The 17,525-nt window shown below is 49.1% G+C and overlaps 1 protein-coding gene across 1 annotated transcript; it reads right to left on the reverse strand.

The window, feature by feature from the left end:
* Positions 1-1,797: 1,797 nt before the first annotated feature.
* LOC119101705 (endochitinase) lies at positions 1,798-9,500 on the reverse strand. Its single transcript, XM_037225122.1, has 2 exons — positions 9,420-9,500; positions 1,798-2,381 (listed from the first exon to the last, which is right to left on the reverse strand). The coding sequence occupies exons 1-2, from the start codon at positions 9,475-9,477 to the stop codon at positions 2,179-2,181; spliced, it is 261 nt and encodes an 86-aa protein (XP_037081017.1). The 5' UTR covers positions 9,478-9,500; the 3' UTR covers positions 1,798-2,178.
* Positions 9,501-17,525: the final 8,025 nt, after the last annotated feature.

Raw genomic sequence — 17,525 nt, forward strand, 5'->3', positions numbered from 1 at the left:
CATTCTTCCGGACTTCACCGTAAGTTTTAGTGACGCTGAGCTGCGACTATGTGCGATGATGAGGAGCATCGGTGTTATCTTTGACAGCGGCCTGGCCCAGGATTCGCACGTGTCTGAGCGCCCTGGCCCGGGATTCACGTGTGTCGGAACGCCCTGACCCGGGATTCACACGTGTCGGAGCGCCCTGGCCCGGGGTTCGCTCGTGTCGGAGCGCCCTGGCCCGGGATTCACACGTGTCTGAGCGACCTGGCCGGGATTCAAGCGTGTCTGAGCGTCCTGGCCCGGGATTCACACGTGTCTGAGCCCAGCCGCCGGTGCGTTAACGCGCTGACGGACCTGTCCGATGCGCGGCACTGCCCTCCTGACGGCGTCATCAAGACTCTGGTAACACAGCGCCGGTGCTCTTGCAGATCCGGTGCTGTCGCACGGTCTACGGTAACGAAGCACAAAAAACTGCCATCGAATCGAAAGAATCTGAAACTTTGTGGTCAGAGTGATATTTGATGTATGTGGAATTTGACCACGTGTCTGACCTGCGTGAGACACTTCGATGGGTGTCGCCTCGACATACGGGCGAATTCGAACCGGTCACCCGGCTCATAAGGTGATGCTTCACGGCGAGCTCGTTGTGCTTAGACACCCGTCTGTGTGAAACCGCGAGGCACATGTGCGACCCACTCGGCAGGATGGGCTCCTACATCTCCCTAGGCTGGTAACCGAGGTCGGTAGGAGACGTTTCGGGTACCACGCGCCAGCATTGTATGATGCACCTCCAGCCGACCCTACACAGCCAGCACAGCAGCGTTTCGCACGCATGGTGAGAGCGCATCTGTCCAGCTCTAGCGCTGTTGGTAATCGTAAACAGAAAGCTTACTGTGTGTTTTATCATTTGTACCCGGATATTTTGTCTCCTGTACATTTGGCCCGGAGCTGTAATAACCACGCTCCGTTAAGGATGTTGTTTTAGAAGTTAAGTATGTCAACATGAGACGCTGTTTGTTGCAATTAGCAGTCTAAAAGCTGTTGTTGTTGAAACCTAAAAGCTTTTTTGCTTTCATCATGAGGCATTGCCATAAAGTTAGCGTGGCTGCTAAACCGCCCAAAACGACTGGAAATACAAGGATTGCGCTTGTTAAAGATTAGACGCTTTGGATATTACACGGCAAGAATACAGCAGTTGCACTGCAGGAAAATACAGCTTAAGATTAGTTGTATTCTGGCTGCCTCGCTGCATCAAGCACCTATAATTATACTTCACCGGGTAGCTTCGAGCTTGCACCAATGTTGCTTTGTTGAAATAATTATCTGTTTTACCTGGTATTGCTTTTGCTATGCCGGCGTTCAAGTTCATCGCGTTACGGCCGGTGGAAAGCGCAGAAGTGGCAATATGCCAGGTTTTCAGGATTTTCTGTGGTTCCTCAAGCGCTTTTTTGAACCAGAATCTTTTGCTCACTCTAGAGACAAATATCGTTTTTTCGCAATGCTGATCCCATTCCGTGTTTCAGAAACTCTCCAATATGCCTGAGAATATCACGTTCATGACATTTGAAAAATAGACGCTCTGGATGTTGGGCAACACTGGTCTTGATATCCATATTAAAAACGTGTCGGTTCATGTGACTTGGTCATTGTTCTTCGTTCGAGTGGTAAGAACCAAGCAGATGCTGCATACCTTATCTGAAATGCTCAGCGTCGTGAACAACATAAAAACTAGATGCTAGATAGGCACACATGTATTACATGTGTACCTATCGGATGCGTATCAGTGTGACAGAGCAGCGCGAAGCTTCGCAAGAGTGCAATCATTTTTCGTTTCTTTAGCACGCAGCTGTTGCGTGGCTTACATTTGTTTTATCTTCAACTTTTAGACACAACAAAAAGCCGGGCTAACCAGCAAACCAGCGCACTACGACCGCGGCCATGGTCCTCGATGGTCGAGCCGCGCGTACCTGTACGCGCGGTTGTCGCGACGCATGAATGAATTATAACCTGCTCATCCCTGACTCAACGAATCGGATGGCGACTTTCCATGTATTAATGTGATACCGTCCGCCGATGCTAATTTCCACAAACTACAGATCATCCAAGGGATAGTAAGCACCACCAGGCCTACAGTTGGCTGCAGGACATTGCCCCTGTGCAGAGCAAGCGTGCCTGCTTGCGTTGAGCGCCTCAGTTTCATCCACAGCCCGGCACCTTGTCTTCAAACTCGCACTTATGTATCTGCTCCGAGAAGGCGGTGCCGTTCGGGCAGCGGAAGAAGAGCGAGCGGCCGTTAGAGCACTCGAAGAAGCAGTGGCAGTCGTCGGGGTCCGGGTACAGTCCATCCTTTTTGCTGTCACAGTCATACGCCGGCGTGGTCGTCCCGCCCTCGGAACCATCTGCAAGCGGACCGGGTCAGTTGCAACTGGCTCCCTGTTTGTTATTGCATCACATAAATAACAAAGTATGCAGCCATAGTGGCCGACGTGCCCGGCGACCACTAACATCGCAGGCCATCGTGTCAGGCGACGCACTTGGGAGAGGGAATTCGAGGCGAGATCAACACCTGCGCGTTTGAATATATAGATATATATATATATATATATATATATATATATATATATATATATATATATATATATATATATATATTCAAATATGTAGCCTAAGATGCTTTTTTCAAATATATATTCCTAAATAAATATATTTACATACACGTGTGTGTGTGTGTGTGTGTGTGTGTGTGTGTGTGTGTGTGTGTGTGTGTGTGTGTGTGTGGTGTGTGTGTGTGTGTGTGTGTGTGTGTGTGTGTGTGTGTGTGTGTGTGTGTGTGTGTGTGTGTGTGTGTGTGTGTGTGTGTGTGTGTGTGTGTGTGTGTGTGTGTGTGTGTGTGTGTGTGTGTGTGTGTGTGTGTGTGTGTGTGTGTGTGTGTGTGTGTGTGTGTGTGTGTGTGTGTGTGTGTGTGTGTGTGTTGAGAGATGTTTACAAGATAACACAAAAAAATGAACCAATACGCACTGCAAATGAAGCAACAGTGCTCTCGCCATCATAATGCTTATCGTCAACTTGGTTTAAAGATTTTTTAGGTTTTTAAGATGTCTGCCTATTACATGGTTATTGTTAGGCTAACGCCGGTCAGGCGCCTTACGTGGTTGATGAAGGGAGCGCGGTGGCAGCAGACGTGACAGCTATGACCTGCCATTGTGTAGGTCGTAGCGAACCTTAACGACTGGAGCCGGACACTTGTGGATACCCCGTCACCCATAATTATGAGTCAACAGCATCAATGCATTACAAAATCGTGATTGTTGTAGTTTTCATACTGTAAATATTACCAGACTTACACCAATGGAGTCGGTAATGGAGCCAGTCTATTAAAAAAATTCATGCAATTGACCTTGATCAAAGCATTGGAAAATTGTAACACATTTGTCTGTTGGTATCGTGCAGATGGGGCTAAACACAAACCAACGGAATCGATATTTGTTGAAACCAATATAAATGGGTTCCATCAACACCCAGAAAAATCGTGACGGATATCAGCTGTCACCCTGCAAATGATACCAAACTTAAAGTAACTGAGCCAGTCACATGTGAAAACCCACACAAATAAGTCTCATCGACACGTCCGTGGATACGCCTCTCGTCAGAGATTAACATGCAGTGTTCAATGCCATAGTGCTCGCGTGCTGGCTCACTAAGCTTGACCATTGGCTGTCTAGACTCTTCCCAGGCCTGCAATGTCAGCCCGCGGAAAGAGAGAGCTTGTAATGATCAGTGATTCGTGGTGACCTTGCTCAAGGTGTTTTGAAGGGCACGAATGTTTGAAATAGAAACTGATCACACTCAGGGGTAGCACAGCAGGGCGGCAGAGGGGGCAGTTCTCCCCTTGCCGGCAAGCAGAGGGGGGGGGGGGGGTATTAGAGTATGGCTTGCCCGCTCAAAATTTTGCGGGACCCTTTTCCAAACTACAGGTATTGTAGCTATCCGTAGATGATCCAAATTCAGATCAAGGATGCCCACATAACTGACTTTTACTTTTTTGTTTACAAGACAATCAGGAAGCCCCACTCTGGATATTACTTGGATATGATGCATGTATAAATTTGATATAAGGGTGCATACCTTTGGTGCCCCTCCTCTTTGAATACGACACTGCTCAGGAGACCCCCCCCCCTCCCCTCCCCACGCCCTGTGAGGAGGTCCCATTTTGTCTGGGAGGCTCCTTCGAAAATCTGGCCCCCTCTCCAAATTCGTGGCGCCGCCCCTGGTAGCGGTGCCTGGCTAGCACACTTGTGCGGCTTGCATGGCCAAGTCTCTGTCGCTTGAGGTCGCAGTGTGCTGTACCCGTAGCCGCTTTCAAAAGAGTTGCCAAGGGCGACTTTCAGATCGCCCGCTGACGTAATCACGGGCCAGATGGTGTTGGGCTCCTTTAGTCATTTGTAGGTGGTACACTCACCTGCATGGTACAGTTGGTTTTACGTTACGTCAGATAGCATCCGTCCTGGTTACTGAGGCCTGACATTGATTCTTAAAAACGCTTCAAAACTAGGGATCTATTGTTTGGGCCCGAGCGGATGCGACTGGCCGCACACATCGGCTCATACTTTTGCTAATGCTTTGCACTTTTTCCTTACAAAATGTGTTGGTGCCTTTGTCATGAAGCTGTGCTGCTTTTGGGAAACTATCAGGTCGTTTGTTAACCGTGTTTATCAAGTTGGAAAGTCATTTTTTGTTGGCATTTTCATGTCACGGGAAAATCACACCTCATCTAACATTGAAAACGCAAAGCCTCACACGCTCAACGGCGCAAGCTTTGCGGAACTGCTTTTCTTGTTGCTAAGGTTGACACGTCTGGCATGGGTGGCTGCAAAGATATCATCTTACATATCTTTGCATTTAAGGTTATCTTCTACAACCCTCCACCTATGCGGAACTGATTTTCATCTGCGTCGCGCTGGGCCGCTCGGATGTGTTGAAAGTTTTCCCACTGTTTAGGCAAGGCTCCGTCCGCCTGCTGTCTCGCTTGTCGAAACAACACTTGGCTGTGGCGTTGGTTGATCCTACGTATATCTCGCAACTTAAGAGCATTCGCAATCAAAGGTGCCGCTGACGCCTGCGCGCTCTCAAAAATACCCATGCAAAGCCCAAAAACATGTCAACTGTAGGGGCGGATCCAGGATTTTGCTAAGGAGGGACCGCTTTCCTTCCGGGGTGCTCAAATGGGATCGGATCCGCACTCAAACTTTGTTTATGTTATTGGTCATAACACCGCACCTATATAACACGGTGCTTTTCTCGCGTGTTCATGCGCATGCGTCACGCTCAATCTTACGGGGACTTGCAATGTTTCTGGGCCTCAGACTAATTTTGCGGGCCTGCAACTTTTCTCATCTCATGGAGCCCCACGTATATGCCATGGGGAGCATGACTCCTATTCATTCATTGGATCTGCCCTCGTCCTCTTTCCTTGCCCGATTGATATTGAAAAGAGAAATCTCCTCGACAGAGGAAAGGTACTTCATGGATCAGGACATAAGTCACAATTTTCAGTTTATCTACGGTTCGAACGGACACCCGGTAGACTCAGCTCCTTAAAATGCCTCCGCCTTTTACCAAAGTAAAAAAGTAAGCTCGTTCCGGTTTTCTGTAACAACATTTTTTTGCACTTTGCTTTGGTATTGCCATTTTAATGTTTTTGTATAAGCACCCGACAGCGTTTACTGTTAGCCTGGTAGGGCCAGTTATACCACACCCGATCACGCCAGGCAGTAGCGCAGGCAGTGATGGGGGCACAGGGGGAATGGCCCCCCCCCTCCCCCCATTAGGTTCGAGAGGATCGAAGGACCCCTTGGAACCTGTGATCCAAGGCCCGCTTTGAGGGCCCAAAGAACCCAAAAGGCCAGCCTGAGGTCTCATTTAGGGGCCCCGGCCCGCAGGTCCGTGCACTCCAATGCCAGCCAGAGAGTCCTGCGCGCTGATTAGGGGCCCACTGAGTCAATACGGGTCTATATTTTGGCCAAACTCCACCAGTAACGCACAGTCGGTTCAGTGGCGGCATGGGCCTGAGGGCCCAGTTATCGATCAGCTAAAAAGCCGGGACCAGCGATTTACACTGGTCGGGGCCTCTGTGTCTGTTAGGGGCCCGCAGTGTCCAACAGAAGGTTCTGTGCTCCCAAGGGGCTCGCACCGACCAAGGGCAGTGTTTGATGAGATCTGGAGAGGGGCCCGGACGGCCCACCGGAACCGACGATCAAAGGCCCGGTTGGAGGGCATAACGACCCGAAGGACTGGCTGTAAGTCACATAAAGAATCGCGGCCCTTAGGGTAGTGACCGGAAATATCAGTCAGGGGTCCTATTGCAACGTTTCAGGAGCCCCTGAGACAATGTGGGTGTATAAGTCGGTCAGAGACCACAAACACCGAACCGTCGACTCCATTTCCGTGTACGCCCCTGAGACCCATCACCCAAGCAGAAACGAGGCCGGGGTCAGCGATTTGAAATGTTCGGGGTCCTGTGTCGGTTAGGAGGGGCTCACGATGAGGGCTCCTGTGTCGGTTAGGTGCCACAGTGCCGAACAGGGGTCCTGTGGCGGCAAGTGGCCCCAGGTCAGAGCGGTGTTTGAGGCGACCCGAAGAGGGGCCGAAGGGTCTCTCGAGACCAAAGATCGAGGGCCCGATGGGATGGCTGAGAGGTCACAAGGGCTGGTTGTAGGTTACATTAAGGACCCCCGCCCACAGGGCCGTAATCTCAAATGTCAGCAAGATGATCTCTTGCACCGATAGGGACCCCTGAGACGGAGCGTTCCTCTATTTCGACCAGAGATCACGAACAACGAACAGTCGTTTCCGTGTTTGTTTGAACTCTGGGGGCCCATTTCCCAAGCAGGGACAATGCCAGGCCCACGATTTTCATTGGTCGGGCTCCTGTATAGTTTAGTGGCTTCCAGTGCCTAGCAGGGCATTCTGAGGCCTTCAACGAGAGGTCTCGATTCGTTCATGGGAAGATTTGCTGATCAGGAATGGGGACGGGAGCCTGAATGGCAGACGGTCTAGTGCGTTGGTCGGGGCCCTCTGGCAATCAAAGGAGACATAATGATTTATAATAAGTGCTCACACTGAGGTACTAGAGGAGTCCTTCGCCAGTCACGGCCCCCAGGACAGAACGGTGGACGCTCCATCCCTATCCCAGTATGGGCCCGTTAAGCCGAACTGGAGTCTATGTGTTATATATTTGACCACCTGCGGCGAGCAGGGATGTTGTTGCGTTAATGGCGGTTCATGCGTCGATCTGGGGTCAACTGCGGGGGTCCGTAGGCCTCCCGCGTCAGGGAGCGGACCAAAAATATATGATGTATCCCTCTTATGGCCTCCGGATCGGCCAGGGGCACCGCGCTGTGTCGCCAGAATGACGGCCGAAAAACACACCGCGGTTGGACAGAATGGCCCTGCAACCCTTAACCGGGAACAACAATGTGCCTCGTGGTGCTGTTCTTCGGAGGAACCCTTTATCGGAAAAGTAGGGGGTCTCATTAATGTTGAATTGAGTGGGACGAAAAGAGTGCAGGACACACAAGGCCATCCCATGCTTCCCTGAAAACATTCATTATTTTGCAGAATCCACTAGTAAAACATACCATCAAGAGTTTGAGCCTGCGCGCCGGGTGCCGCTAGTGTAGTGGTGTACGTGCCTGCGTTAACCGCTGCACGTCTGGGAAACCACAGGTCCGGAATTCGATTCCCCACGTTGCCCGCCCTTCCCACCAGGATGAGGGGCTGGCGGCGCCATATAGCAGCTGATTGCATCATAAAGCCCCAATGACATGCCCGTAATCTGGGGTAACAAGGATAGCGTGGCTTGGGTTGCATTTTTCGCGAAACCGAACGGCGTTGGCCACTACAAGTAACGCCAGGGGTGGGCACTGAACAACAATGTTCATTGTAGCATGATGTTTCTTAATGTCTCAAAGTAATTCGTAGTTCAACAATTACACCGGGTGGAACTTGTTTGCAGCTTTGAGGATGTCCTCTGGACAGATTAATAGTTACAGCAATACGGAAATTAGAGATTTTGCCTCACTCTTTCAGATCCACGACCAGATTCCAGCACCACTTCGCGGTGCTGTAAATACCAATACGTTTTGTCATCAATCCAATAACCGCTCAGGTGAAATATACGCCCGGAATGCCTCTAAATATGCGATTTGGTGTCCAAAAGTACTCAAAGGTACTTCTTTCAGATGTGGTACCATTTTCGTGCACTGTTGGCCACAGCTTAGTATATATCGCGAGGCGGACCCTGTGCGGTCTAGGGAGACTGCAACGCCTGGCGTCGAGATTTTTACAAGATGTGCGAGTGCGCTCAAAACTACGCTACATAACTTGTACCACTAATCGCTTCTGACTGAATGTTGAATATATCCAAACAAACGTGGCTTGGCAATTTTAATACACATTGTTGACCCATTTTGGTCTTGATTGTGCTTTCGCGAAATCCTTGCTTGCTCTATATAGGCCAGATAAAAAATTCTGACAAAATTTCTGAGCTCCATCCGCTTAAAAGAGTTCACTCAGCCATTCTGAGACGAAAAACGCCGACGATTTATTTCATGCAGCTATCTAACGCATGATTATGTCAGTATATATATACTGCGAACTGCGAAAGGCAGAATTTATCTCACGGTAGCGTCCGGCCCTTATTCCAGTTAGAGGGTAGAAATATGCTATATATATATATATATATATATATATATATATATATATATATATATATATATATATATATAAGAAAAACATGTCCTCAACAACAATAGGACCATATCCACCGATCTGTTTGCGGTGGGGCGTTTTACTGTCAGAGGGCCTGTAGTGTTCAGGCGTTTTGAAAGTTTATTTCAGTAGTGATGTTAAACAGTAGTGCCTTTAGTAGTGGTTCGGCCGCCTAGCGGAAATTGCAAGAACCTGTGTTTGGTCATGTCACCGCTGCGGAGTCTGCGGGTGGGGCGACGGCTTTTGGTGCGAATTGTTGCATGTGTGGTGCGGCGCGGCTGACTGTGTGGCTGTTGTGGGCTGTATGCCAAGCTTTTTGGGTTGATGTTTTCGCAAGTAATTGCTTGATTTAAGTATAAAATAATAAACCTGTGTTGGCGAACGGAACATTGCAGGGTCTTTTGTCAACCCCTTACCCCCCCCCCCCCCCCCAGTTGGCAAAGCTCTGGCTGCGCGCCTGATATCAGGTCACCAAAAAGGTCACGGCTACCGCACACATGCCGAGCCAATAAAGTCTGTGCCTCCCACTCAGCAGCAGTAAGTCGTTGCAACCAACATATCATCAAATCAAGAACTTCCATTTGCCATGCAGAGCGCAAATGCAGAAAAAAACGGTTTACAAGACATTCACCGCGCTGCTTATGGTTCGGACTGCGATGGCAGCTTACCACCGATGAACTGAGCCCAGGCGACCCCGCAGAGCAGCAGGATACAGGCGGCTCTCATGGTGACTCGAGGGTGCTCGTCACGGCAGCTGAAGAGAACGGACGTGCGGCAACCAGCTAGCGCCTTATATACTGACCCACGGCGCCATGGCTCCGGTCTTATCAGCGCAGGACGGGTGCAGACGTGAGCCCGCGCCAGCTGGACGCCGGACGGTGTGCCCAAAGAGTGGGTGGGAGCGGCAGGATGCTGGCCGCCGCCCACCTGCTGACTCCCAGAGAAATCCCACACCCGTCAGGGCAGCGCTTGGCTGACTCCCCTGTGCCCGGACAATAGCGGTCGAGCGTTATCCGCGACCACTGGTGCAATCACGTCCGTTAACGGGGGGAGGAGGAGCCCTCAGCCATCAGCTAACACGCCAGAGGCGTATTGCGTGCCCCCATGTGCTAGCCCCCAACCCCAGCACCACCACACTATACTGACTTTAGCCACCAATGCCACTCTGAGCCCCCCCCCCCCCTGCCAATGCTACTCTGAGTCCCCCCCCTGCCCATGCTACTCTGAGCCCCCCCCCCCCCCTGCCGACATGGACAAGAAACGAACCCTGGGTCCTGGAAAATCAGCAAGTTTTCCTGAAATACGGGTACACTAGATACCTGAAAACATTACTTTTAGGTTCATTTCCATTTCGTACCATACAGTGTTCTGAAAGGTATCTTACGTGTTGTCATTCCAACTCCTTTATATGCCAGGCCAGTCTGCAAACAATGGTAAGTTTGTCACAAGACAACACCTTACCATGTGTCCCTTGTTTCCAAGGTGTTCATACAACTGGTCACGAACACTACATCTCGTGCCTTCATGCAATATGCCTGCGCAGGGTTTGCAAGCGACCTCACATGCTACGTTCTTCCGAATCATTTTGCTTTCATCCGACCGGCACATTTGTGGTGAACCCTAACCCCAGCTGGACGCGCTGGGGTCTCGAGGACTGATCGAGCTGGCACAGACTTTAAACTAACACTACCAGTCCACGCCACCCTAAGGTCGCGCACAACGTTTGATGGTACGATGGTACGATGGGACGATGGTACGATGACATTCGCCTGTCCGCGCGGCCTGTGAGCTACAAACGGGAGTTGCACGAAACGGCAATTCGTTTATTTGTTTCACCTTTCTATCACGTCATTGTGAACCTGGTGTATTGTGCAAACACGAGCATGTGTAGAATTTTACAATTGGGTGGGGGAGGAGAGCACAACTCGAAAACGAAACAGGGCGAAGTCTGCTGCCTTCGCGAGGATTTCCTGCGTGTCGCAAAACAGCATCGCATGTGCTCGAACTTTTTGATTTTACGCGTCCAGCTGAGATCTTTGATTCAACATTCCGCTGCGTTCATGTTCATACATGAGCAAATTTGGTAATGAGGATTAGGATGGGGAGGGGCGCCTCCTCCCCCCCCCCCCCTGCCCCCGCTGCCATGTGCGTACGCCTCTGTTTTAAATCAAGAACGTGGTGTACAACCGACGGGCCTCGCCCGATGTCTTGGCCCTCCGCTGCCACGAGAAAGAAGAGAAACCGACACGCTTACACGACTAAGGATCAGAAGATGCACACACCCCTCTCCACATTTATGTTGTAAGGACTGCCTTCTTAGCCATCACCAGCCTCTACCTACTCTGGTCTGTCAGTTATGACCTGTCCAGTGATCAGTATCTACCTACTCTGGTCTGTCAGTTATGACCTGTCCAGTAATCAGTATCTACCTACTCTGGTCTGTCAGTTATGACCCGCCCAGTAATCATCCTTTACCTACTCTGGTCTGCTAGTTATGACCCGTCCAGTAATCAGTATCTACCTACTCTGGTCTGTCAGTTATGACCCGCCCAGTAATCATACTCTACCTACTCTGGTCTGCCAGTTATGACCCGTCCAGTAATCATCTTCTACCTACTCTGGTCTGTTAGTTATGATCCGTTCCGTCATCATCCTCTACCTACTCTGGTCACCTCATAGGACAGAACAAGTAGGACTAACTCTTCGGGCGTCGGCCATAGGGGTCTGAGTCGCTGCAAGTTTGTGATTCGGTGGTCAATCATTGGTGTATTTACTACCCACGCATATTTATGCCGGTTCCCGCAGTCATGCCGGAGTGTTTCTGCTTTCCCACCCTAGCACGTGACAGGCACCTGGGAATGGGTTCCTCAGGCGGCTGGTTGTTTAACCTGCCACATGCCAGTTTGCGGGAGGTAAAAGAGTCTCCACGATTACACGGCATGACCGTGTCAGTGCATTGGATGACGCGTAATAGGTCCCCCGGACTGTTAAAGGTATTTTTTCTGACGAATTGCGCTTAATTGTAACCTCAAATCGTTATCTCTGCACCGTTTGGACTAAACCAAAAATGAGAAGACTAATGCATTATTAAGAAAATACTTATTACTTGCTTACTAAACACTTATTACTATTTCCACACTTATTTGTATTTCGTGGCTCCAAGCAATCAACACCCAACACTGGAAGGTCACATTCTTGGTTTTTTTAAACTTAACAAGTGAGGGAATCACCAGCTTTGCTGTTTGTCACAATCGACGTATTGACCCAGGGCACCAATTTTTGACATCCAGACAAACGCCTCGCACGCACTGTCGTGACACTTATAGTGCACGGTGCCGCACTATTTTGCTCCTGCCCGACGAGCGCACCTGGTGTCCCTGAACCCAGAACTGTTCAGAGCTTCCTCCCGCAAACTCATGGCTTTCTGAATGCCGTTGTAAGAAGCAATGGTTGCTGCCACATGCTCGAATGTACCGGCACTCTTCCTCAGGACTTCTAAATAGACCGTAAATTTCAAACGGTTGAGTACAGCATGGCTGACACATTAGGAGTTCATACATTCAGCTATATTCCATGATACGGAAACACTGCGAACAATACTGACCCGGTTACCGACTACGTCAATACTAAATATATGCCCGATTTTATCAGGCTGTTTCTGAACCGCCCGACTTTCCTCTAACGTTTCATAAAATGCCTAGACATGGTACATCGGTCAGGCACACAACAAAGCGATCTTGCTTGTGGAAAACGCCGGCGAATTAGTGGGATTTAACACTATTTCTTATTGATAGCGCAGTACCAGTGATTTTAAGTCACTTACATACACCATCGGCAGCATACAAAGCCTTTGTTTTTGCATGACATGCACAGACTACGCCGACCGCTTATGACATCCGTCTTGAACTCCATGATCCTGCGCTGAAGGATTGCAAACAGGCATGCAGAAAAAGCAAGGCAATATCAAAAGACAGAGCGGAGCCATTGGTGCAAGTCGATTCAGAGGACCTTGGAAAGAAAAATCATATGTTGGTCTTCTCCGTGGCGCAGAAACCCATCTGACCCGGGCAAATGGTCCCAGATCAACGCCAGAGCCCTCACTTACACTAGGCGACAGCTATCGCCGCAGGTGATCCTATAATTAGCACATAAACTTCAGTTAGGTTTAACGGACCTCAGCTGAAATGGGGTGAAGGGCTCCCGTTCGCTGCTGAGGCCCTGACTGCCACAGGGTCCCTCGATTGTCCCATCGGGACCTCTCGTTATATATCTCCTTCCATTGTCGGAGAGCCCGACCAACGCAACAGGCCATCCGGCATTGCAGATACCGTCCCTCTCCCTGTGGTTCGACACAGGGCTCCCTGAGGGCCACTGTGGGTCCCTGACCGTTAAAGGGGCTTCTTATTGTTCCAGAGGCCCGACCAAAGCACATTGCGGACCCCAGTCCCGTCCCTGCGTAGGAAATGTTCCCCGCAGCTCAGACCGAATTGGACCGGCTGTTCGGTGTTCGTGGTCTCCAGCCAAAATAGGGGCCGCGTTCTAACTGGGGTCCTCAATCGGTGAAAAAGACACTTATCAGAACATCATGTGCTCTGGATCGACCTACGTTTAAGCGTCTATCTTGATTTACTTGTGGCAATTCACGCGTATGTTGATACATGCAAGCAATTTGGTAAAGGGAAGGTCGCGTGCCTCAAGAGCCGCGCTGTAGATACGCCCCCACACATAACGTGCATCATGGTGAACTTTCGCACCTCGCAATCTTGGTGTCCCCAGCTTCTATAGTTTCGTAGACAGGTGTGTGTAGTTTTGCAAAAATTAGTTAGGGTCTGAGCACTACGCAAAAATGGCTTTACAAACCGTCTAAATTCATTAAAAGCGTTTTTTTCACCGGTTTGAACCACTTTCCCCTCAAAGTTAGGGAGGAGATCGGGCATTTTCCTCTTTCCAACCGAACAGGTAACTACATCCCTGCTCCGAGGTCGTTAGAAGTGAATGAATTATGCCTCTTGCCAGAGCGGCAGTTATACAAAATCCCAACCCAAAGGCAATGATTTTCGGAATCGGCGTGTCCAGAAGGTCCTGCGGACCAAATTTTGCATGCGATCGTGACTCCCCGGAATATCCAACTGGCAGTTGAAAATCGAAATGCTGATAGACCTATCCACATCCGTCAATCCAGCAGCAGGTTGATATCCAACTGTTTTTTGGATGTTCCGGGGTGTCACGATTGTCTCCAAATTTGGTTTGCAGGGTCTTCTCAACCTGCTGATTCCGAAAATCACTGTCTTTGGGGCGGTATTTTGCGTAACTTCCCAGTTACACGACGCGTAACACGCCTGTTTGATATTGCAGGGCGTCTCGATTGCCTCCAAATTTGGCGTTCGGATTCAGCGTGCTGAGCGTGACCTTGCACACCGAATTGAAAGCAAATCGAGACGCCCTACCATATTCAACTAGCATGTCATGCGTCTTGTAGCTCGAAAGATACGCAAAATACCACCCCTCAACCTACACTTTTCGAAATCAGCGTCTTGACAAGCCCCTGCACACCAAACATGGGGGCAATCGAGACGACTCGTGATATGAAACTGGGATGTTTAATTTCTGGTAACTAGGTAGTTGCGCAAAATCCCTCCCCACAACCTATGCTTTTCAAAATTAGCCTGTAGAGTAGAACCTTCACACCAAAGGTGATGATGATCGCGATGCCTCGCAACATCAAACTGCCATATTACGCATTTTGTGAATTTGGAAGTTACGGAAAATCGCACCCAAATCCACGGGATTTTCGAAACCAGCGTGTTGAAAAGGCCCTGCACACCAAATTTGAAGGCCATCGAGACGCCGCGCAACGTCGATCTGGCGTCGTTACGCGCGCTGTGTTTCGGAAGTTACGCAAAATCCCACCCAAAAATTAATGATTTTCGGAATTCGCGTGTTGAGAAGGTCCTGCACACCAAATTTGGAGGGGAACGAGACACTCCGCAGTGTCAAACTGGCCTGTTACGCGTCTTGTAACTCGGACGTTACGCTAAATTCCGCCCCACAACCTATGATTTTCGGAATCGGCGTGTTCAGAGGACTCTGCACGCCAAATTTGGAGGCAATCGAGGCGCCTCGCAATATGAAACAGGCAGTTGGATATCCATCTGCCCTCTGGTTGGGACAGAACTACTGGTCAGCTATTCTTCAAACCGGCACCAATCGAAAGCTAGTATGCGGTTTCACTAGCCGCTCTAAAACTGGTGACCACAGCTCACCTTCTTTACCTTCAAAAGCAGTATAGGACTACTTCAAGGCATTGCAGTCCAAGTCCAAACACGGAAACCCTCAACCGATCTGCTTGGAACCCTTGGAACCTGCTTGGAACCTTATACCTGAAGATAAAGCGCATGCGATTTCATCAGCCGTTCTAAAACTGGTGACCTCAGGTCACCATCTTTATCTTCAAAAACCGCATAAACCGCTTTAGGGCATTGCAGCCAAGTTAAACTGAAAAACCGCTCAACCGATCTGCTTGAAACCTTTACTAGAAGATACAGAGGATGCAATTTTATTAGCCGTTCTAAAACTAATGAAATCAGGTCACCATCTTTACATTCAAAAACCGCATGAACCACTTTAGGGCATTGTAGCTAAGTCCAAACTTGAAAAGCGCTCAACCGATCTGCTTGAAACCTTTGCCAGAAGATAGAATGCACGAGATTTCATCAGCCGTACTGAAATTGGTGGCCTCAGGGCGCCATCTTTACCTTTAAAAAGCGCATAAGCCACTTTAGGGCATTGCGGCCAAATCCAAACTCGGAAACCGTTCAACTGATCTGACTGGAACTTTCACCAGAAAATAGAGCACATACGATTTCATCAGGGGTACTGAAATTGGTGGTCTCAGATGTTCATCTTCCTCTCCAATACTCGCGGTTAAGGCAGACGCATTTGAATTGAATCAGCGTCAAAATGCGTCGTGTATACATAAGTCGTGTATGCACCACACACGTTGACAACATACACGCGCGTGCAGGCGTAAAGACACCAAAACATACACACACACAGTCAAACTTCGACTCCCAATGTTTCCAGGATGTGTTATTTATGCACGCTTGTTAGTACAGGAAGCGCATCTGCGTCAACTCGTATAAAATCGCGTTTGCTTATAAGATTGAGAAACCGTGACGTAACACTTGCCTTCGTAATGTGATAAAACATCCTAGTCATCTTTTTAACAGTTGCAACTTCTTACTACCACATCTCCAACAGCTCTTAGAAACCCCCTCGCTCCTTAAAACTGGACGATGTCGTGAGGCTTACGTAACGCCCCTCCAGTCAATTTTTATTCCAAGATTTACATTTCTTTGTTTTGAGAGAGGTTGCAACTTTGAGGAATGGTTCTTTATTATGGCAAACTGGGATCTTAGATCTGAGGGGTCGCTAATGTGGCTTCCTCCCTACCGAAGGTGGGATTGTCAGTGACTCACTAATGTTGGTGCATAACGGCTTCGGTGCTTGGTTGAAGAACTGATCGCGTCTGATCTTGCGTTAATATAAGCTGATTTCGTCACCGGTCGCTGTAAGCAGATGTTCATAGGATTTATGGACTGTGTACGATCATTGGCAGTCATAAGCTTTGCCCACTCCGGCCTCCTGGTACATAACCACATCACGTAACGTCTCAACGATGTGATAGATGCCAAGACGCTGCCGACTGGATGCTGCGGAAATGACATCATTTATGCTCTCAGTGCGGTTGGCAGAAAACTTATCACCCATAATTCCTCTGATAAAGCTGTCGAGTGTGTATTTCTTGAACCATTTCGAAAGCTTTACTCCCTTTTGACCCAGGACACTCATCCACTTGGCCATGCATGCCTCGAGGTGTTGTGAGAGTAAACCGGCATCGGTCGTATGAACCAAACCAGCATTTTGGTCAAAAATATATGTTAAAACGACACTCTGCTCAGGTACCCCGATGAGCATATCACTAAGCTTACACTTGATATGACGCCTGAGATTAATGTGGCAGAGGTATGGTTCAGCGTGCGGAGAGCATGCTTTAAATGCACTGTGGAGAGCCTCGTCGTCGTCGCTTCCAAATGAAGCCAATAACTTTTCATGATCTACCAACTGGCGCATTTCGCAAACAAAGGCAAAATGCGTGCCCCTATCTTTATTCACATGGACCATGATTGGACCTAGCGATGTTAGATGCTTCTGTGTAGCATTTGAGGTGACGCTGAGGTTTTCGTAAGTTAACGAGGCTGACGTAAAAGTCACCCAAGTTGCACATCGTGTCTACGCTGCAAATGGAATAATTGTGTGGGCCACAACAGAACTTACCAACGTTAACTTTCTGATGTTCGGTGTAAATAAATGTGATAGGCTTATGTGCGAAAGATATTTCGCGTAGAAAACGCGTTCCACGAAAATCTTTTTTGCCCTCAGCAGTAAAACGTTGCAAAATTTCTAGTTAATGGTCACCATAAGAAAAGCCGAAGTTGACAGAGGAGGAGGCTTGGTTTGCTTTCAGAACAGCTGATGAAATCGCATCCTCGCTATCTTCTGGTAAAGGTTTCTAGCACATCGGTTGAGCGGTTTCCAGGTTTGGACTTGGCTGCAATGCCCTTAAAAGGTTTATGCGGGTTTTGAAGGTAAAGATGGTGACCTGGAGTCGCCAGTTTCAGAACGGCTGATGAAATTGCATATGCTTTATCTTCCGGTAAAAGTTCCAAGCAGGTCGGCTGGGCGGTTTCCCAGATTTGGACCCAGCTGCAATG

The sequence above is a fragment of the Pollicipes pollicipes genome, unplaced genomic scaffold (assembly GCF_011947565.3).
Source record: "Pollicipes pollicipes isolate AB1234 unplaced genomic scaffold, Ppol_2.1 Scaffold_4881;HRSCAF=5763_pilon_pilon_pilon, whole genome shotgun sequence".
Taxonomy (NCBI): domain Eukaryota; kingdom Metazoa; phylum Arthropoda; class Thecostraca; order Pollicipedomorpha; family Pollicipedidae; genus Pollicipes; species Pollicipes pollicipes.

What these genes read in the sequence shown, in the direction of transcription:
- LOC119101705 (XM_037225122.1), bottom strand. Translation starts at nt 9,477, where the DNA reads ATGAGAGCCGCCTGTATCCTGCTGCTCTGCGGGGTCGCCTGGGCTCAG. An exon ending in CTGGGCTCAGTTCATCGGTG is followed by an intron (nt 2,382 to 9,419) that starts GTAAGCTGCCAT and finishes GTCCGCTTGCAG; the next exon opens with ATGGTTCCGAGGGCGGGACG.